The 22,765-nt window shown below is 41.7% G+C and overlaps 1 protein-coding gene across 1 annotated transcript in view; it reads right to left on the bottom strand.

The window, feature by feature from the left end:
- The window catches only part of GALNT2 (polypeptide N-acetylgalactosaminyltransferase 2), a 68,816-nt gene that overhangs the window by 14,028 nt on the left and 32,023 nt on the right, over nt 1–22,765 (bottom strand). Inside the window, exons 3-10 of the mRNA XM_081906879.1 lie at nt 18,093–18,246; nt 15,019–15,117; nt 14,857–14,924; nt 13,914–13,979; nt 8,831–8,952; nt 6,372–6,459; nt 3,015–3,102; nt 145–248 (exon numbers count right to left, since the gene is read on the bottom strand). Of these exons, the coding sequence (XP_081763005.1) occupies nt 145–248; nt 3,015–3,102; nt 6,372–6,459; nt 8,831–8,952; nt 13,914–13,979; nt 14,857–14,924; nt 15,019–15,117; nt 18,093–18,246 (789 nt within the window). The remainder of the gene's footprint in view (nt 1–144; nt 249–3,014; nt 3,103–6,371; nt 6,460–8,830; nt 8,953–13,913; nt 13,980–14,856; nt 14,925–15,018; nt 15,118–18,092; nt 18,247–22,765) is intronic.

Raw genomic sequence — 22,765 nt, 5'->3', positions numbered from 1 at the left:
TTTTTGCCAATAATCCACTTAAAGTATTAGCTGTCATTTTAACCCACTCCAGACAGTGAACTAAAGGCCATGAACTCACAAAAATTAGGTTACAGTATAATTTGCTTTTCTTCAAGAGAGAATTCTATGCAGAAAGATTCTTACCTAGATTCTCTCCACCCCATACATCCATCATCATATCATATTTTCCCAGCTCTTCAAAATAAAATTTGTCCATCACAAAGAGTCCGCCAGCTATCATTGGTGTTCTAACGAGACAGGAGGGATAAAAGAGGGAAACTGAACATTACATACTGGCACAGGATAATCGGATACGAAGACTCTTCAACAAAGCATTTTCTGTTCATACCTTAAACAGGCCATTTTGCTTAGTTCTAGCTATCTGCATATGCTACCGCTCTGAAACACGTTATCACGTAACTAATGCAATTAGGACTGATTCCTGGTTAACCATTTCTCAGATTTCTTGGAAGCAGATGTGGCTATTCCTAGAAACTGAAAAATGTTATCTACTTGCAGCTTGTTCTGAAACAGACCATAGGTAGCCAGAAACTAGGATCCCTAGTTCAGATTATACAAGAAGCTGAAATTCAAACTTAAAGTGAATTCTGCTACAGTCTTCCTTTGGACTGTGCAGAGAGAAGTGGGGGAGAAGCTTGAGAGTCCAAGGATTGTTAAGGCTCCTTCCTGCTCCTGCATATTATCATAAATTAGTATGATGTGCCCTAGAGCAAGTTATAGCTTAAGATATGTGAAAATATAACTCTTTGCCCTCTGAAGTTCTTTAAGTATTTTACAAACCAACATACAAATCTATCCCATTTATCGATTTAAATTCAGGATAACGCGTATTCTGCTCAAAACGTTCTTCGCCTTAGATATGAGTTATGTACATTTGGTTATTCTGCTTCTTGTGTTCATGGAGAGGGATAACAACTTATGTGGCACACAAATCCCACACCTCTGACCACTGGAATTCTAAGAGATCCCCTGCCAACCTTTAAGCGTATCATTCTGAAGGAAAGGAAATTTACATTAATTTAAAGTGACAGCAGATATCCCGTGAAAGAGAGTTCTATGCAGAGAACTAAATTTAGGATCTGCATGGAACACACACAGTGCAACAGTTTAAAACGGGGTGGCTAACCGTTTCTTGGCCCAAGGACTATCTATTCACCCTTGGCCAGCCCTCTGAAGGGTACATACCATGGTGTGGCCAAAGTGGGTGTGGACAGCCCTCTCTTGCTCTCTCACACATGCCACACACCACCTCATGCAAACCACACACACCAGAGGCTGCTCTCATTTCCCACGTAAAGTTCAGACTGCTGCCATTTTATTTCTGGCGTGGGTGGGTGTGGGGCACTCAACCACACCAAGCTAAAAATGAATCCTGTTTTTGAAAACATGTTAAACTGAAAACCAAAACCAAACTTGCCAGTATCAAGCACAAATTGAGATGGGAGGGGAGTCAAGCTGGGAAAACACCTTGCCGGGGGGGGGGGGAATCAAAGCAGCAACCACATAGACTGCACTTTGCACATTCAACCTTTCCTTTTTTGGATTTCTTTTCCTTGATCCCAAGGAGATGCAAAGTGCAGCTGGGACCAGTCTCAGCAGCCTGGCTCCACCCTCATTCCAAACTTGCATCTTCTCTTCCTCCCCGCAGGCAGTGGGTGCGGAATGCAAGGGAAAGGGGAAGCTCATCCTTAGAAGGCTAAGGGACGATATGTTGACTGTGTTACGTTTTGTTTGCTTCAGAGTGCTGCTCCCTTCTGGGAAAGGGCTGACAAGGGAAAAGGAAAGGAAGGATGCGCCACCAGCAATCCATTGCAAGATCATAGCAAATCTCTGTTTTTGATCTAGATAACCATATCTGCTCATCCTGCCCAGCAAGAGCCAGTGACTTCAGCTACTCTAGGGAACAGACATATGTCTTCATTCATTAGGCATTGGCACAAAGGATGCTAAGCATTGCAGAAGCTCCCTTAAAGAGGAAGGAGCTCTTAATAAAGGAAGTGGCAGCTGCCTCTTGCAGTGACTGCACAAAGGAAATTCAGCCCTGCCAAACAATAAAACACAAACAGCCAAACACCCATGAAACACAGTCTCAGTGCCATTATTATTATTACAGATAGGTAGCCGTGTTGGTCTGCCATAGTCAAAACAAAACAAAAATTCCTTCCAGTAGCACCTTAAAGACCAACTAAGTTAGTTCTTGGTATGAGCTTTCGTGTGCATGCACACGAAAGCTCATACCAAGAACTAACTTAGTTGGTCTTTAAGGTGCTACTGGAAGGAATTTTTGTTTTGTTTTGATTATTATTATTATTATTAAAAAGCTGCAAAAATTGAGGGGGTCCCCAAAGATCCTCCAGAAACCCTTCTGGGAGGCCAGAGATTGCTCACAGATTTGCCATCCTTGGTTTAGAAGTTAATAGTTTAAAAGTTCAATAGTAATAAGAATCAAACTGTGTACACAAGAATAATTTGTATGCTCACTTTATGCTATTTGGGTAAAGCAGCAACTAAAGAATGAATTAAATTAGTACGCTATCCATTTTGTGAGACCCCTACTGTTTAAGGAGTCTTGTATTAACTAATTTTCTATATTACTTTCTTGGTATGTTGTGCACAACAGAAAATCACTAAGCTTCATAAAACAGTTTTCAATTTCTCCTTCCTTGAGGGCAGTTCAACCTCACCTTAAACGTAAGGTTAGACCTTTTTATGTTTTGCAATGGTAAGTCTCAGATGACTCAATATCACTACCACAGCAAAGCTCTGGTATTTAATACACAGTGAGCAATATTTGACTTCAAGTACCAGCCTGCCATATTTCAAGTTGAGACTTTAATTTGCAAGACTTTCCTCCTGCATTTAGAGTTTGTGATGTGCAAAGTAATTCAAGAGCAGTCTGCCAAGCATAACCTGGGGAGATGGTAACTCAAAGTTGCACTTACTAAGAACCACAACATTGTTTTGTGAGGGGAAGGGTGGTGGCAGGAACATACTTTATGGGAGCAACTGGGTTTCCTTGCCGTGCTCTTCTTTGCTCAGGTGTCATGTAATCCCACTTGAATACCAAATTCCAATCGAAGCCTAAGAGACAGTGGGGAGGTGAAAGAAAAAGTTACAAAAGTGCAGATCGGATATTGCAACATTTTGTTTCTTTTAGTTTTTGGACCCATGGGTTTAGAACAGACAAAAGTTTGCTTTAATCTATGGTTTCTCGTTTGCATGTAATGACAAGCAAGGGTTCTAAAGTTAAATTAAACAGTGTGGAAGTCCTGTTGTGCAGGAGAATGCAAGAACAGGAAGAATGCATGAGATTTCCAGCTCATTCACGTAACATGGAACCATGCGCGGTTTGTAAACAACAGCTAAGGGTTTAACAACAAATGCATCTTTTGAGGTTGTTTGTTTCCTCTCTGCTGATGCAGAGAGGAAACAGTGTTATGAATGAATTGGGGACCGTGTTGTTTTGCTGCAACAAAGCACAATGAGTGAGCCAAGAACAAATATTGGCTACAGACCGAGGTAACAATTCCAGGTTAAGATGTAATATTATACAGAGGTCCTGGCTTGTCTGTTCCTCCCTGTGTGCACTTAGAGGGTCAAAGTGACCAAGATGAGAGCCCATTACTGGGATGCGCAAGAGAGACCGCTGCCTCCGCTCTGGCCGGGCTAGGGGAAATCAGAATGAAATTAAGGCTGCTTTTCCCTGTGCATTTGTTCAATTACTAATGCTAAATTAGGAAAATAGTTGTGAGACATAAATTATTCCCACTGCTCTGCAAAAACAGTCAGAAATAGCTTGCAACCATAACTACTGGCGTTATGGTTAAAGGTAAAGGTAAATGAACCCTGACAGTTAAGTCCAGTTGCGGCGCTCATCTCATTCTCATTCTATAGGCCGAGGGAGATGGTGTTTGTCTGCAGACAGCTTCATGTGGCCAGCATGACTAAGCTGCTTCTGGCAAACCATTTGCCTTCCCGCCAGAGCAGTACCTATTTATCTACTTGCACCGCGTGCTTTCGAACTGCTAGGTTGGCAAGAGCTGGGACTGAGCAATGGGAGCTCACCCCGTCGCAGGGATTCGAACTGCTGACCTTCCGATCGGCAAGCCCTAGGCTCTGTGGTTTAGACCACAGAACCACCTGCATCCTGGAGTTATGGTTAGGAGCTTGTAAATACCTTGCAACTACTAACCATAACTCCAGGGCCACATGCGCACAGACCAGCTGTTAGCTGTTACAGAAAATCTGCTGATATGGAGCTTACAGACAAGCTTCAACTAACAAAGAATCAGTGATTACAGTGTAGGGCTAGGATTGTGAAGACCCAAGTTGAAAGCCCCAGATTGACCTTGGGCCAGCCACACACTCTCAACCTAGCCTACTTAAAAGGGTTGTTGTGAAGTTAAGCAGGGAGGGGAAGAACCATGTTCTCCTGGGTGGAAAAGCACAATTTAAATGTAATACAGGAGAGACAGATATTCTTGTTACCCCAGATGATTGCAATAATGAATATTCTGAATGTGCCACAACAGTGTAATTTATAATCCTTTTATAATTGCTGGATATCTGACACCTAAAAAGTTAGACAATTATGCATTTCCAAACTTTCCTTTGATGAAGAATTATTTTATTTTCCCCAGAAGGAAAGCGGCATACTTTTGGAATATGTATTTCCCAAGTCATACCTAAACACCGTCCAGAAGCATTTTAATATTTTTCTGTAATTTGAGACTTTGTACAAGAAGCCATTTTATTTCCCTAAGGCTAAGGGACTCTGCTTATCTTCCTAGACTATACACAAGGGGACTGGAAATTGGTTAGAAGTGTCAGAATAATTCACTGAATTTCAGTTGAAAATGAAGTCCAATGGTAAAATGTGCATAATAGGCTAATTAGTATGATAGAAGCAAAATGAGTCGCAACTGTTTTTTCTACATGTGTATACATGTGCTGTTCTTATTCATATGCCTTCCTCTACTTAGCAGATCTGTAGGCTATCAGAAGCAATATACCAATTAAGATACAAGCTCAACTTACTTTCATTGTACTTAGATCCTTCATCAGAAAAGCATTTTGCATACTAATTTTACACAGCACTAATTGTAGTGTTGTGATCACTAAAATGCTTTTTCAAATAGCAATTTGGCACAGAATGTTCTTAATCCAAACAGTAGAATAAATGCAACTGCTTCCCAGCTATTATTGAGCCAGAAGTTGTATGCACGAGAACAGGCATTAGAGGGCTCTTCTGGAGCAAGAACGAAAAACATCGAGCATAAGATATCTTGAAGGGCTGGCAGGATTAAGGAAAGTAATCTGACATGGATTCATCAGCCCAATTTGATCAGACAAGTTCCACCTACTTTAAGGCTAAATGGAAATTGTGTACCAAGATGATTTGTACAGCTGAAATGGACAACACCATAAAGAAGTCTCCCCCCCCCCTTTCATAAGGAAATTAAGTCACCATCACCTGCTCATAATGATTACCTGAAACTAGAAGACATGAATGGTTTTGAGGGGAAGGACTCAAGGATATGGGAAGGGAAGAGAAGAGAAAGGGCTTTTCTGTTCCCTTTTCCCTTTCCCGAAATCCAGTTCAGCCCTTGTAAAACCTGATCAGGACTTCTTCGTATCTGAAGAAGTGTGCATGCACACGAAAGCTCATACCAAGAACTAACTTAGTTGGTCTTTAAGGTGCTACTGGAAGGAATTTTTTTTGTTTTGACTATGGCAGACCAACACGGCTACCTATCTGTAACTGATCAGGACTGTAAGATAACTGTTTCAGGTTTACAGAAACCCTCTTACGAGGAGTGGTGATATACTGAACATTCTGCTTGTTCTTCTTGTTATTTTATTTGTTGCTTTCTCCAAAAGCTCTCCAAAGCTAATTACAGCAATAAACTTCACACAAATGTAGTTCATACAAATGCAACATTTAAAATCAACTAACGGAGAGAAATAGCAAAAGAACTAGGCATTGTATATTCTGTTTCCATGCATGCTACTCAGGCATATATGGACTTAAATTTGAGGTAGAAACATCCCACTTTATATCTCCTGAACACTTCTGTTTTCATGGCTTAAGTATAGCCTTACATTTTTGTGAAGTCATTATAAAGATCCACCATTTCTATCAGATTTTTCAATTCAGAAAGTAACATTTCTTTTTTTAAAAAACCAAACAAACTTAACAGGTATTCATTCAAAACTATGCCATAAAAGACCTGATTCAACAAGAACACCCCAACTCTTTTCCCCCCGATTTCAGCTGTATGCTGTGATACTTTGGTGTGTTCACATTTAGGGGTCCCGGGAAGATCCTATATTCCAGTGAAGGTACATACCTCCTTTTAAATCAGCCGATGCTCCCACATACTGGAAGTTGTCCATATTAATCACATCAATTATAGGAGACACAACTCGGGTCTTGTCCTAAAATAAATATTTGGAGGGGGGTGGAGTCAGTGTAAAATATTCAGAGATGGAAAGTCATTGAAACTTTTTGAAATGGATGGAAATTGTCACAAAATCCATACCAAGGCAATCTACTTTTCTGATTATACCTCCCTTGAAATGTATTTGCTAGAAAATATTTCTCTATAATTAAGTTTTCCTTATGTCCTCAAGCCCCATTGTTCATTTCCCCCCACATCCAAGGCCAATAATCCAACTGGTAGGAGCATCATGAGGATCTGGGGAAGGGTGAGGGCAACACAGTGGAATGGCACCAAATAAAATGGGTCAGTAAACAAAGAAAGAAACAGTCCAACCTGTTTGGGTGTGTTCAGGAAAGCAGAGGGGGGCTAAGTATGGAACCCTACAGGTATTTCTCAATAAAATGTGAGCCAGGGAGGTTAGACGGCAACCAAGAGGAACCCCCAGGTAGCTGTGGGGCACAGGGAGCCCTGTGAAAAAGAGTGGGGGGCCTATTCCTCTGTGTCTAGGCTGTGAATGATCGCCAAGCAGGCAAGAAAAAGCAAGGAAGTGCTAAAGATCCTGTGTACGACACACACAACTATTCACTTCTGTCTCTATTTTCTCTGCCCTCCATTTCTTGCTTTGACTCCTATGACCTGCCTCTTTCTTCTTCACTCCATGGCCCCCTTCCCTCTGCTTCCATTGAGTGCTTGTCCCTTCTCCTTACTTGCCCCTCTAACCCATCTCTTTCTGTATTTTTCAGCTTGGTCTTCAGTCCTCCACCTTTTGCTTGCTCCCCCAAGAATCAGCAGAGCCAAGAACTAGCACAGTTCTAAGTCTTAATGGTAAAAATGCAGGTCTTGAGGCAAGTGGGCAGCTTCACCCACCAGCTCCCTCACCTTCGTGTTTATCTTGGTTCATCCTCCTCTCCGGCTCTCTTTGTGAGTGCACACATGTGCACTTTTTTTTAATAAAGATGTTTTACACTTGTGCATACCTCAGGGCTCCCTCCTCCCTGAGTCTCCCAATACCTCCCTCTTGAGTATGGTAGTGCTGTTTTGGCTACAAAAGCAGTGTCCCTTGAAGACTAAAAAGAGTTGCAATGATGATTACAAGAAGATTATGCTTACTCCTATTATACTGTCTATCCTACACTCAGTGCTTTCCCCCCAAGGGGTACTCAGGAGTACTCAAGGGTACACAGTACCAGCACTTCTCTTTATTATTATTAAAAAGTGTAGTATGTACTGTAACAACTTCATGGCAAGTACAGGCACCTATTTTTCTAGAAAAAAAGCACTGCTAATGCTACTATAAAAGTACAGTGGTACCTCGGTTTTCAAACGTCTCCGTTGACGAATGTTTCAAAACTTGAACACTGTAAACCTGGAAGTAAATGCTTCGGTTTTCAAACTCGCCTCAGAAGTTGAACAGGAAATGTGGCTTCCGTATTGAGTTTTCCATATTGAGATTTCCATTTTGAGGCTTCCGTTTTGAGTTTTTGGACGTTTCGGAACTCAAGCGGTATTCCGGAACGGATTATGTTCGAAAACCGAGGTACCACTGTATAACGTTTGCCAGTTATTAAGTAAACCACTTCCAAACTGTCTGTAACAATAGCTGATTATAATATAAAAATTTCCTGAATTCAAAGTAACACCAAACAGAAGTGACAAAACTTGCCTGCTGTTAAAATAATCAGCTTTACAATAATGCATAACACAAAGGAATTTGACTACATTTTCTTGGAAAGAACTTCCAAACCCTTGTTCACTGGTTTCCTTTTCTGCAATTTTCTCAGTCTTATGGTATGCTTCTTGATATGGGTTAAGCGTGTATCCCAAGTGTAACTATGCTATAGTAACATTGCACTGTGATATGACCACTGTTTTCAAACACTTTCCTAATACCGAACAGAATTGAGGTCGAATCAATTGTTGGCAGACATGTCAACTATTGCTAGGTTTAATTGCATGTCCTACTAAACCAAGAACTACCCTGAGGAATTCTTTATTTTAAATCAATGATTATTTACAAACAATTCTGCTCTAATCATGTGAGGGGCAAAATGTACAAATCTCCCTGCCTGAAATACTTTTTCAAATTTCATTCATTTATTTGGTTCATTTACAGACCACCCTTCATCGAGTTAGGATCACAGGGTTGTTCACAATACAGTAAAAAACCACTATCCATGGATGAAATCAGGAGTTCACAACTCTTTGTATCAAATTGGCATGCTAGTTAGTACACTGGGAATTATTTTGGAAGAGCGGTTTGAAATGAGATGCAGATTGAAAACAGCCACTACAAATGATTTTAAGCACCACAAAATTCAAACAAAACAGTGTTTATGGATCAATAGTCTATGTTCCTCAAAACAAACCTCAGCTACTCTCTCCAGAAGAGGCTCCAGCCAGTGCTCGTTGCATTCACAATGACTATCCAAGAACGTCAGGACTTTCGCCTGTGCTGCATCTGCCCCTCGGACACGAGAGCGCATCAAACCTGAAAATCAAGACCACATATTAGCCAATTTCTTTTCTTTCTTTCTTTGTTGCTCACTATTCCATCAGTTTAGTAATTCAGTTCAAAAAGAATCAGACTACTGACAAAGGGCAAAACAATTGAGTTTACTTATCATCCTGCTATACTTACACCTTCTACAACATCTAGCAGAGGCTGTTGTTGGGTGACAGGACAGTGAGCTAGACGGCCCATTAGACCAGATCCTAATAAACTTCTCTTGTGACTAATACAATCGCACTCGGCTTTCCTATTATCGTGTTACTGAGATTCACAACTGCCTTGTGTGAAGCATGAATCTGGTGTGCTTGTGGATGGACTTGTGCCGGTATTCTAAACTGGGCCAACAACTTCCCGCATCCTAACCACTGTGCGTATCCAGAGGTTGCAGCGGAATGAGGGAAGTCTCCCCTCTTCACATCATGGTGCCTGAAAATTAGGAGTGCCGCTGTAGCAAGTTCCTAAGCACTAAGGACATTATGAAACATAATTCCCCAGCATCCCTGGTACCCAGGATGTTGCTGCTGCTGCAGCAGCAGCATTCTAAATTCCAAGCACCATGGAGGAAAGAGAGCATCTCCCTTCCTCCACGTCGTTATCATTGCTCCTGAAGTGGTACGCTGCAGTCGCCATAATAAGGGGACTGTGGGGGGAAGAATTAGGGAATCAGAGTGTGCTGTACTTCCAGGGATGTAAACAGGAGCACAGCATAGCCCCAACTGAGCTCTGAATTAACATAATTACCGTATTTTTCGCACCATAGGGCGCACCGGACCATAGGGCGCACCCAGTTTTTTGGGGGGGAAATAAAGGGGAAAAAATTATTTCCCCCCCAGGTGCGGGGCTGGGGCGGGGGAAGCTAGAGCTTCCCCCGACCCCAGCCCTCAAACAGGCAGCTCTCCGCAAGCAGCGGGAACGCTCCCGCTGCTTGCGGAGAGGTCCGCGAAGCCTGGACGCGCTGAGCTCAGCGCGCCCAGGCTTCGGCATGCAGGCACCTCTCCGCAAGCAGCGGGAACGCTCCCGCTGCTTGCGGAGAGGTCCGCGAAGCCTGGACGCGCTGAGCTCAGCGCGCCCAGGCTTCGGCATGCAGGCACCTCTCCGCAAGCAGCGGGAACGCTCCCGCTGGTTGCGGAGAGGTCCGTGAAGCCTGGACGCGCTGAGCTCAGCGCGCCCAGGCTTCGGCATGCAGGCACCTCTCCGCAAGCAGCGGGAACGCTCCCGCTGGTTGCGGAGAGGTCCGCGAAGCCTGGACGCGCTGAGCTCAGCGCGCCCAGGCTTCGGCATGCAGGCACCTCTCCGCAAGCAGCGGGAACGCTCCCGCTGCTTGAGGAGAGGTCCGCGAAGCCTGGACGCGCTGAGGTCAGCGCGTCCAGGATTCGGCATGCAGGCACCTCTCCGCAAGCAGCGGGAGCCCAGCGCTGGGCTCCCACTGCTTGCGGAGAGGTGTGCGAAGCCTGGAGAGCATGAGGGGTTGGTGCGCACCGACCCCTCTCACTCTCCAGGCTTCAGCGAAAGCCTGCATTCGCACCATAGGACGCACACACATTTCCCCTTCATTTTTGGAGGGGAAAAAGTGCGTCCTATGGTGCGAAAAATACGGTATTAGTTTGCTTGGGGGAAACAGCTCTATCTGCTGAGTCCAGCTCTAAACTAACCTAAAGTGAAATGTTGCCCATCACTACTTTACTTGGAAGCACTTAACACAGGAGGATGGGGAAAACTTTCAGCAAACACATAAGCCTTGATATCTTACAGTGTTTCCATTTTTACAAAAAAAAATTCCTTCCAGTAGCACCTTAAAGACCAACTAAGTTAGTTCTTGGTATGAGCTTTCGTGTGCATGCACACTTCTTCAGATACCTGAAGAAGTATCTGAAGAAGTGTGCATGCACACGAAAGCTCATACCAAGAACTAACTTAGTTGGTCTTTAAGGTGCTACTGGAAGGAATTTTTTTTGTTTTGACTATGGCAGACCAACACGGCTACCTAACTGTAACTGGATCCATTTTTACATTCATCCAAAGGGTGTGATAGATAGCCTTGCAAGCCTCACACAGAAGTTTGTGCATTGCAATTTGAATTTTGAATTTGCTTATTTCTCTCTACACCATATTGTGCTTTGTTCATCTAATAAGCTACCCATGTGTGCATCACTTCATATAAAGACTGAAAAGACTACAAACATCCATGATGTAGTAATTAGATGTAATCACACATTCTAGTGGAATCCTCATCACTTTCTAGCTCTAATTCTTATGTGTTAGGCAGTCCCTCTCTGCTATAAAACTGATAATAGGAAGAACATTTTAGAATAATTTACGCTGAGATACTCACAACCTTAACCCTCTTCATGCCTCTGGGAACAACACTACTAATGAGCTGTTTAAAATTGTATAGACCACACAGTTTAAACAAAACCAATGGGATGTTTTGTAAATCAATTCCAGTTTAAATTATTTTTTTATATATTTTGGTAGTATAAGGTCATGATAACTATACAAGGACGGTATCTGGGATAAATAAGCAGTCACATTATTAACAGATAACCACCAGTACTCTAGGTCAAAATGATGTTCATGTTTCAGAAATAGAGAATATACAGGGGGGAATACTGCAGTAAGAAATAAAGGAAAACTTAGAAAAGGCAAATTAGATAATTTAAAATTACTTGCACATTTCATGTTCAACAAATCTCTTCAAAAACACTCTCCTGGAGGTACTACCTCTTGAACTTTTCAACTCCCTCCCATCTTTTTGTTTCATTTGCCCAGTGGAAAACTTTTCTTCTGATCATATTCTCCTGATATAATTTTTTTAATACTGAGAAACATCTCAGAGATGTTTATTATGATCCAATAGCAATACTGAAAGCTGACTATCTCCTTAACTTAGGAGCTATTATAATTTTCATGCGCAAACCCAACAACACAGTGCCTTAACCCACCTTCCACTACCCAGTGGTCTGAATAACTTGCCACTCTTTCTGCCTTTGAACATACAGCTTATAATAGTCAGTGTTGCATTTGGGCGTATACTGATCTATACATTAGTCAGGATCAATATAATAATTTTACTGTTAACCTCAGCTGACTATACTTCTCTCTTTCTCTCCGTCATATTTGCAAATATCTGTTAATAAGATAGTAGTAATCAATCATCATATCCAGCTCTTAATGACAGGTTATTGATTTTATTACTCTGTTTCTCAATGGCTGAAAACTAAGGTTTTGTATATTTTTGGCTAGCTTACAATATATACATTTTAATATCTTATGGTGCAATTATTATGCATGTCTTTTCTTTTTTTAAAGAACGCTGTGCATTTTTTCAGCTCAGGAATCAATTGAGATGTGAATAATGAAATGCTATTTACGCCTCTACCTGATCTTGCCAAACATTTCATTAAAGCTACTTTGTGAGCAATCTATACATGTTATGAACTCCAAAAGAAAACAAAGTTTTAAGTTCAGCACAAGAACATCATTTAAACTTCATAGAATATAAGAACACTAGAATATTGCCACTGAATGATGAATTTGTTCAAACTTTGTAACAGAAGTTCCTGCAGATGATGATGATGAAGAAGAAGAGTTTGGATTTGATATCCTGCCTTTCACTCCCTTTAAGGAGTCTCAAAGCGGCTAACATTCTCCTTTCCCTTCCTCCCACACAACAAACACTCTGTGAGGTGAGTGGGGCTGAGAGACATCAAAGAAGTGTGACTGGCCCAAGGTCACCCAGCAGCTGCATGTGGAGGAGCGGAGATGCGAACTCGGTTCCCCAGATTACGAGACTACCGCTCTTAACCACTACACCACACTGGCTCTCAGATGCAACTATGCCACTACTGACTATGAACTGTAAATACCTTCCATCTTTTAACTGCCTCCTCGGGTATATGTTGCATGGTTACAGGAATTTTGTAGATAATACAGCAGTTATCAAATGTAATCAATAAATTAATTTAATTTCTAGCTCACCCTTCCTCGCAAAGGAGTCTAGGGTAGAAAAGACTCCTTCTGGGTCTTCTCGGTAGTGGCGCTCTCCCTGTGGAACACCCTCCCTTCAGATATCAAGGAAATAAACAACTATCTGACTTTTAGAAGACATCTGAAGGCAGCCCTGTTTAGGGATGTTTTTAATGATTGATGTTTTATAACTTTTTAATATTTTGTTGAGGGCCACTCAGGCTGGCTGGGGGAACCCAGTCAGATGCGGGGGGGGGGGGGAGAGAATAAACATCATCATCATCATTATTATTATTATTATTATTATTATTATTATTACAAAGCGTGGTCTAGCCATCCACAGAGAACAAATTAACATTGACTTTGAAAGTTTCCATTCTAATGGAATGCCGCTGACGGTTTTATTGCTGCTGGTATTACAAATTACAATTTTTTTTTATTTTCTGACAATACATGTTACACCTACAAGGCAAGATTCAATAATCATCTTCTACCATTAGGGAAGAAAATACAAACATTAATTCATATACTTCTGAATGCTTAACTACTTGCGCTTTACAATCTTTGCAGATATCTAGGAGGCCAGGGTTCTAACTGCTTGTAACTTAGTCGGTAGTTTTTCTTAAAGAGCACCGACGATGCGGTTCAACTGAACAGTCATTATGGCAATAGAACAAAGCAATTAGACCACCAGCTTTCCACACTTGACTTCTAAAGCCTCTATATAGTTAGGAAGCTGTTGATTTAGGAAGGGCTCCAGGCCTCCAGTACTGTGAAATGAGAGCATTTATAAAGTGAGCCAGAAGACAGAATAATAAAAGACTATCAAATTAAATAGCTGCCTCTTCTGCTCTATTCAGTGCATTTCATTTCTCTACGTACCATACCTGCAACAAGAGCATGTTTTTCCTAATAACAAAAGTAATTCTGCCTGGAATTCTTCACATTTCCCCCACTCAAAACAAAACACTCACCTTCCCGGCGATCATTTCGAAGTATCCGCACTTTCTCAATTTTACCAAGGAGCGCACCATCTTCAGCTGAGGAAAAAGGCGTAACTGGTTAATCATTTGCTCATGTTGGCTCAAAAAACAGATGGGGAGAGTAACAGTCAAAGACCTACAACTACCCAGGTTTTGGAGCTAAGAAATACCTGATAACTTATTTTCTGGGGCAAACCTGCTTTACAGGACAGAACTATGAGCATGGGTAAAAAAATTCAGCTGAATACTACTTAAATTTGTTTTTAAACATTCTGCTTTTAAATAGTGTTTTTTAATGTTTTTATTGTTTGATTATCATCTTTTTAAGGTACGCTGCTGTGATATGTTGTGTGATTTACAGGTATATAAATCCCTCTATAAATAAATAGATAGATGGAAACTCAGCTCAAGCAACTAGATAGATCAATTGCTTGTGATCACAAGTCAAATTGCTGTATTAGCAGCACTGAAGTGAGCTCCCCGGGTTGCAAGCCTAGGCAGTGTGTATGGAGGTCCTGGGCTGCCCAGACAACAAGACACACACACCCCGGCCTTCTTGATGCGGTCCAAAGGAAAGCAGAGCAATATGCTTGGCACCAGCTTGGCTGCAAGATTTCCTGGATGGAGGTGTACAAGGTGCCATCCAACCGCCTTAGGGACACCACTCTGGATTTGTGCAGGGTGTTAGCTTTTTCTACAACCCCAAGGGTGCACCCCATTGTTTCTCAAGACGGATGGATGCCAACAACAAGCTATTTCATTCATGACATCATAAAGAACGTGTTAGCTTTGGTTGCTACAGACTAGGTAGGACCCTGACAAATACGTGGCAACCACAACCACAGAGAAATCCACTAGAGGTTCAACAACTATTTCAATATGTTATTTTAATCTTGAGATGACTTCAGGAGCAGAATCCTGTACGAATACTCACCATCATTACTGTAGTCATCTACAAGTATGATTTCCTTGATAAGATGTGACGGGCTTTTCTTGAGAACACTAAAAAAAGAGAGGAATTTCAATTCATATTATCACGATATATCACCACATTAGAGCAGCCCCTTGCAGGTGAAGAAATTATTCTCAGAAATACCTGACAACTGTTCGAAGCAAAGCCGATCGTGCCTCATTGTGAAAGGTGATTACCACACTGGTAGCTGGCAAGTCTATCCGCCACTGCTTCCGTTGACACCTTGACAGAAACACAAAGCATTTCAAGCATTAGGCCTCTTATGTTTAGCAGTGCCATCTAAGCAGAGATGCTTACTGAAAGATTCAGAGCAGGCATCCATATTATATCTTGCAGGAGAGGAGGAATGGCAGAAAAGTCTGATGAACAATTGCTGCTGTAAAAAATAAACTGCAATTCCATACGCTAAAATAAGCTCAGGAACAGCGTTAAAGATTGTGATTTGAGAACTGGTGGGAGTGTTCTGGGGCTGTTCTGTATGGCTGTTCTGCATGACCCTCACGGTCCCTTCCAACTCTACAATTCTATGTTTCTATGTGTGTAGTATTCTGAATTTTGCTGACATTTGAGTACATGCCACAGAGTACCAATTGTCATATAGGCCTCTGTAGAAATGTTATCCTTATGTTGCAAGAATTGTGTTTTTGAAGCGTTCCCTTGCATAGGTGCAAGGTCTACTTCTGTTCCTAGGCACAATGGAGAGGACTTTTGTAACCACTCAAAACTCCCACATCATCTCTGCCCACTTATTATTATAATAATTTCTTATTTATATGCTGCCCATCTGACTGGGTTGCCCCAGCCACTCTGGGTGGCTTCTAGCAAACTTCAGTGAAACATCACACATAAAAAACTTCCCTATACAGGGCTGCCTTCAGATGTCTTCCAAAAGTCAGATAGCTGTTTATTTTCTTGACATCTGCTGGGAAGGCGTTCCACAGGGTGGGTACCATTACCAAGATCCATGCTGCACTAAGAGTTATCATTTCTGTGTGAGGTGGCATTTTGGCAAGGCAGACTCTTATTAGGTTGAGGACCTTCGAAAGAGGAAGCTCATCCTAAATGGCTCAGACAGTCCTCAAGAGTGGATAAATCAAGCTGCGAGTCATCTGCACAACGGTATCCCATTAAAACTAGTTGTCAAACTGAAAAAGTATAATAATCACAAAATGCTTGTAGCTTAAGAGCAGTGTGGTGCACCAGTTATGTTTAAATCAATTCCTACCAATGACAGCAGAAAATTGTGTCTAAAGCAATTCATTTGATCAGCTTTAATAGCCCAAGTTGAATATAGGCCTTCTAAAGTGAACCAAATCCTCAAAATATTTGAAGGGTCCATATAAAATTAAGCTGCTTAAAAGTCTCACTGGCAATATGACTGAAAAGCCTTTTTAATCCTTTGTTTATTCCACTCCAGAATTAATCGGGGCAGGTAGCCTTCATGCATTTCTAGGCCTCTTTTAAACACATGACACAGGAAGGATATATATATATATATATATATATATATATATATATATATATATATTTGCTTTCGTAGATTTTCACGGGTACAGGAATGCAGGTTTTGGTGTCCTCGGGTGTCTTCCCGTGTAAAAGTTGGGGTGTCTAGGCGACGTTTCGACGAGGTCTCACTCGTCATCTTCAGGCTGGTGCTTTCGGCTTCTTGTTACTGGAACAGAGCAGGATCTCAGTGTTTGAGTTCCTATAAATACTGTTGAGGGGGTGTGGTGTATAGCCTCCAATGTTCTGGGCAGAGAGGAAGTTCCCAGGCTAGTGTGCCTTTTCTTCTTTTGTTCCTTAATTACTTGAGGGATATCTTGAGTGATTTCTTGAGTGATATCCTGAGTACCACTTAGGTGGGTCATTAGGTGTGGATTAGTTGCTAAAGTCTTTGTGTCTTGACCTCTTGAACTTTGTGAAGAGTTTTTCTGAGAAGATGGCTGTACTGCACTTAGTTGTGCTCTGGCTTGGCTTCGTGTATAGGGGCGAGCTGTGGTTTTGTGGCCTGTGTCAGCCAGATCTGTGTAGGGATTGTAGGGATTGCACCAATCAACCACACCAGACCCAAACCCAGACCCTCTCCACAGATAAATTACAGACACCATCCAGTAGCCAAACCATGGTGGCACCTCCGGATGCTGCACCCCCCTGCAATCCCTACACAGATCTGGCTGACACAGGCCACAAAACCACAGCTCGCCCCTATACACGAAGCCAAGCCAGAGCACAACTAAGTGCAGTACAGCCATCTTCTCAGAAAAACTCTTCACAAAGTTCAAGAGGTCAAGACACAAAGACTTTAGCAACTAATCCACACCTAATGACCCACCTAAGTGGTACTCAGGATATCACTCAAGAAATCACTCAAGATATCCCTCAAGTAATTAAGGAACAAAAGAAGAAAAGGCACACTAGCCTGGGAACTTCCTCTCTGCCCAGAACATTGGAGGCTATACACCACACCCCCTCAACAGTATTTATAGGAACTCAAACACTGAGATCCTGCTCTGTTCCAGTAACAAGAAGCCGAAAGCACCAGCCTGAAGATGACAAGTGAGACCTCGTCGAAACGTCGCCTAGACACCCCAACTTTTACACGGGAAGACACCCGAGGACACCAAAACCTGCATATATATATATATATATATATGTTTTTTCTCCATGCATAGCAGGGCAGGTACTTTTATCTTTAGTCTATTTTATACGTTCCAATAGGCCCTCAAGTATTTTAAAGCTTCTGTCTGAATAGAGGCCAATCCTTACATTATATTATGAAAAGCTTGAATACTGAAATATCACATTTGGAACTAGAGAAGGCCACATTTCCACTGGCTTCATTCTTTGTAAATATCTGAAAGGCTACAATTTTAGTGAGGGGGCTAAAAGAAGCCACTAATGGGGAAATAAGGAGCTGACTTTGTTTTGCCAACTTGTAAGGGAGTTTACCTTGGATATGAAACCACATGACAAATAGGCATAGCTTTGGAAGACAAACTGATGCCATGAACAAGGTAGCAACACTGAACCTAGTTAATCAATGATCCCACCAAAGGAGCCAAGCCTTAGTTCTTAATGAGGTAAAAAACATTTGTCTATGAATGAATGTGTCCCACTTTTAAAAAGTTAACCGGGGGGGGGGGGGGGAGGCAAAGTTACTTAAAGGAAGCCAATATATACAGCAAATTGGTACTTACTGATCATGTCTAGTATCTGGTACACTTCTGTCCATGCGCAGCTTATCACTTTCCACTTGATTAAACTTATTACGGGCATACGGGTCTTGGCCAGCTTTGACCATGGTGACTCCAACATAAGCTTCCTGGTCAAAATCTTGCCACCTAACTTTCCCTAAGAAAAGGAAAATCTGGTGTTAACAGATTCAAACACAAAATGCTGGTTTTGTAAAGACAATATGCAATTAACAGAGAAGCACAGTAAAATTTCTAAATAGTCAGAAAGGTGAGTGACATCTTTCCTTCAAACTCAACAGGTTCCCCCTCCCCTCCAGTCACACACCGGCCACGTTTGGATTATTAAATTTTGGTTAAACGAGCCAAGATATGCAAACGTTTCAGGCACATATATGAAGCCACTTGCTTGCCCCTTTGTTCACTCACTCTTGCACAAGCAACCCCAAAAGCTCCAGTTAACCACAGCTTCCTATTCTATCCAAAGTAGGAAATTCCAAAGAAGTCAGAATATGAAACATAATTTAAGTCGGCTGGCATGTTCAGATATAACAGAAAGTTGGGTTAACTGCAGTATTCCGGCTTGTTTCTTTATTCATTCACATGAAAGGAAAAACAAAATGGCTGCATATGGGTGCCTGGAGCTCATGCAGATCCTGGCTTTGAGACTCCAAACATGGCTAGAGAGTTTTCCATGCCAGCCCTATCAATAGCATTTTCTTACAAGGTTCTGCAAGTATCATGCACTTTGTTGTAAAATAATAACAACAACTGTGCACCAGCTGCTCAGATTTAAAACCTAATGCAGAACTTGTGAAAAACTTAAAAGCGGGGCAAAACTACATGTTGCATTAAATGCATTAAGGAAGTTAAAATGACAAAAAATATTGAACTAACTTAACTGGGGCTGGCCCTGCCATTAGGCACAGTGAGGGGGCTGCCTTGGACAGCAGATGCAGAGGAGTGTTGGAAGACAGGGCTGTATGCACCCACATGTCTAGCTCTATGCAGTGGAACCTCTACTAATGGACATAATCAGTTCTGGAGGTCCGTCCATAAGTCGATCCAGGTTGCTGGTAGAAGCGCTGCTGTGCGCAGGCGCATTCAGCGGCAGTGCACTTCTGCACTTGTGTACACGGCGGCAGCCGCTTCTGCGTGTTGCGAATGGCAGAAGCCACTTCTGTGCGTGCACGAATCACAGCATACCTGGTATTTACTTCCAGGTTTGCAGCGGTCGCAACTTGGATTGGGCCCAAGTAGAGTTGGTCATAAGTAGAGGTTCTACTGTACTCTCTTACGTTAGCTTGCTGCCCTCAGATGTAGTGGACACTGCTGTGTCCCCAGTAAGATTCAGTGGTCTGTCGAGTCTGCTTCTGTGCATGGAATGCACTTTTATGGAATGTACTTTTATATCTGTAAACCGCCTTGCGATCCTCAGATAAAGAGATGTATTGAAATAAATTTAAATAAAGAAACAGAATGGAAAGTGTCATCTTCTCATTCTCTCAGGCAGCAAGCCTTTTGGTCTGGTTCTGAATTGCAACACGGCCTAATCGGGATGGTGACAGGCCAAGAGGAAGAGGTTTAAGGGTTTGCTCTTGCTCGATGCAAGTCACATCCCCCAAGCTGCAGTGACAAACAACATTTCAAGAGGGAGACTGTGAGCCTGGTGTGTGCGTGCATGCATGCATTCGTGTGGGTTACATTTCCCTAATACTGTGACCGTCCTAATCCCTCTCCTCTCTCAGCAGTGACCATTCAGGCCTGAAAACCCAGTCGCTTTAAATGCAATTAAGCTTTTAACATAATGTGTATTTCGGACCTTAAAAAGGGTTCTTTACCCCAGCGACTCTGCTTACTTTTCTTTCTTTCTTTGGTGATCACTCATAGCTGAGTAAGATTGTCTTTCATGAACACGGTCTTAACAGTGAGTCGTAAGTGACTGTGGAGGCCATTGACTTGTCCACAAACTACTGGAGATGAAGTAATATGATTTAATTCCAGCTAAGCCAGTTGACCCTGATGGGACTAAATCTGCTTCGATCCAACAACTCTAGCCTTACAAGTTAATGAACTGAATGAGTAGGTGCAGCAAAGCATCATAAACCACTGATAAACCTACATAAGATCTCTCCCTCCCCGCCCCTCTCTCTCTCTGGAATGCATTATCATAAAAAATGCATACGCACAAATGATATGAAGCACAAGTAAGGGTAAACTGTCTCCATTTCAGTTTGGCTCAGATACACCTGTCAGCAGATACACATGGACTACTGAATTTAACAGGATCTATTGGGGTTCAAGTCTATTTGGGTTTAAGTTATACGTAGCACTTAAAGATGCTTCAAATGCATAAGGTGCTAAAAGAGGATCCCTTTGAACTCTGAAAGGAAAGATTTCTAGATCTTGCATTAACTCCACTATTTTAACATTCCAGTAGAATAAGAAATGTCCTAAGGCTTAAGCCACTTTGCAACTATTCCTTATTTCAGCATTTGTACCCTGCTTTTCCTTCCAAAAAGGAAGCTCAAATAAGCAGCGTCTGATTAAGGGCGAGTCCTACACCAGAGAGGCTGGCAGAACGTTCCTATTCAGCCCAAAGTGAATTATGGCTATGATTGAATAATACTGAGCCTGCTGGTGCCCAGAGGCATAACTAGCAAAGCAATGAATCAATCATGGTACAATGCAAAAAAAAAGGGGGGGGATGTGGAGTGGGGAATGAAATGCAAGTTCCAGTATTACACCATAGTAGTTCTCTGTTAACAGTTAAGCAATCGAAACCGGTACTTGCATTCATACTTGGCATGCGCCTGATAAGATTACAGGAAGAATCCATCCTAAAATAGGTTGTATCATATGACAAGGCAAAAGAGGCTCAGCTTCTCCTTAAATACCAGTTTAAATAGAAGTTAGCATGGGACCTCAAACAACCAACAGGTCCAAAATTGGGGGAGTTGTGGCCTTCACTTTTTAATGGAGACATTAAAAATTAGTAACATTTCATTATTAGATTAATAATATTTCTGAAAGATAAGAGTGCAAGAATGTAAGAAGAGCCCTGTTGGATCAGGCTAGTGGCCCATCTGTTCTCACAGTGGCCAACCAGATGCCTGTGGAAATCACACAAGCGGGACCTGGGGGCACTGTTACTTGTAAAGCCTGTGTGCGCTCTGAAGTGCAGCCATTGATTAATTCCATAATCAACAAAAATATTCCACAAAACGTAGCATTAGCTTCATGCATAATTCAGTTTACAAGTTATAGCACGCATCATGACAGACCTGCTTTAAGGAAGCTCTGCTGCCAATGAAACATTTAAGAACTTGACTTTAAATATGTCATCCTTACAATTGTTAATAGCAACGAAGCTATTTATAACATGAACTAGGTAATGTGCCGTTTTATTACACAATCAGTGAGACCAGTATTTGTTTTCTACTCATCCACTGCACTTTTTTTCAGAGGTTACAGCAATGCAGATAAACACGATAGTATAAATTTGAAATACTCTGCTTAACTGTGACATTTCTTCAATATAAGCACACTGCAAAACACACAAACTCAATCTCAAGAAATATGTTCAGCTTCCAGAGCACATCTTCTGAGTGCAAAATGACATTTGCATTTCAAAGTAAAATTTTATTTAGGGAGCATTTATCCTTTTACCATCTCAGAGCAAATTACTTAGCAGCACCTCTATCAAGCAAGTTTTGTTTTAAATGTCTTTCTTGGACTTTTGGCCCAGGAATCTGGATCCTTCATGGAACCCGATGCTATTGTAACCCTAAAAACACTCTTTTATTTGATTCTGGAGGCCATTAGGGGGTTGTTTTTGTTAAGCTGAAAAACATTAGCAGGCAAGAAGTGGTCTGAAAAACAGATAGGCCATTTACTTGAAATACTTTTTAAATATACATACTTAACATCAACTTGCTTACCAATTTGTATATTTAAAGACATTTAGTTTATATGCAACACACTGCAATAAAATAAACTCTCTCATCAATGTTAACATAGCAACATGAACTATTGTTTCACCTTGGATTTGGAGTCCTTCCACAACTGCTATGGATGTGAACTCAGCAAGAATGAGAATGTAACTACAGTTCTAATACAAGAGGGAGCTACATTCAGTCACACTGCTTCAGGCACAAAGCATCTAGTTAACTGTGCCTAAGGAGACTCAAAGCCTTGATTCATCCCTGAATTCAGGTTGACAGATTCAAAAAGAATTTGGGTCAGTTTTTGCTGGTTGCTGTTTATGTCAGCAAGGTGACACTATAAACACTGCAGAGAAAAGGAAGCATATTTGCTTATTTTGAAGAGTATACTGCTGGAGGGACATGGTAAGAGATAATGAAGTGTTTCAGAAACCTGTATTAACTCTGGGTTGCATTCAGTTGTGTCCTTTCCCTGATGAGAGAGTATTTGATCCAGTGGAGACTAGAGGGGGTACAATCTTTGCTGGTTTCCCAAATCAGCTCTTTGCCCCCAAATTTTGCTTTGGAGAGTCAGAAGACCAATAGGTAGCAATGTGGGAAGGGGTGCAGGAGAAAGGGGGAATCTGCAGAAGTCACATCTTCCCCCTTTCTACTCAACTCAAGCCTCTGCTAGGTCAACTAGTCTTGTATCAGCAGAAGAACATTGCTGGATGCAAGTCTACCTTCACCTCATTT

Source organism: Podarcis melisellensis (genome assembly GCF_964234715.1).
Source record: "Podarcis melisellensis genome assembly, chromosome: 3".
Classification (NCBI taxonomy): Eukaryota; Metazoa; Chordata; class Lepidosauria; order Squamata; family Lacertidae; genus Podarcis; species Podarcis melisellensis.
The sequence above is the reverse complement of the archived record's forward strand: the minus strand, read 5'-3'. Positions and strand labels throughout refer to the sequence as shown.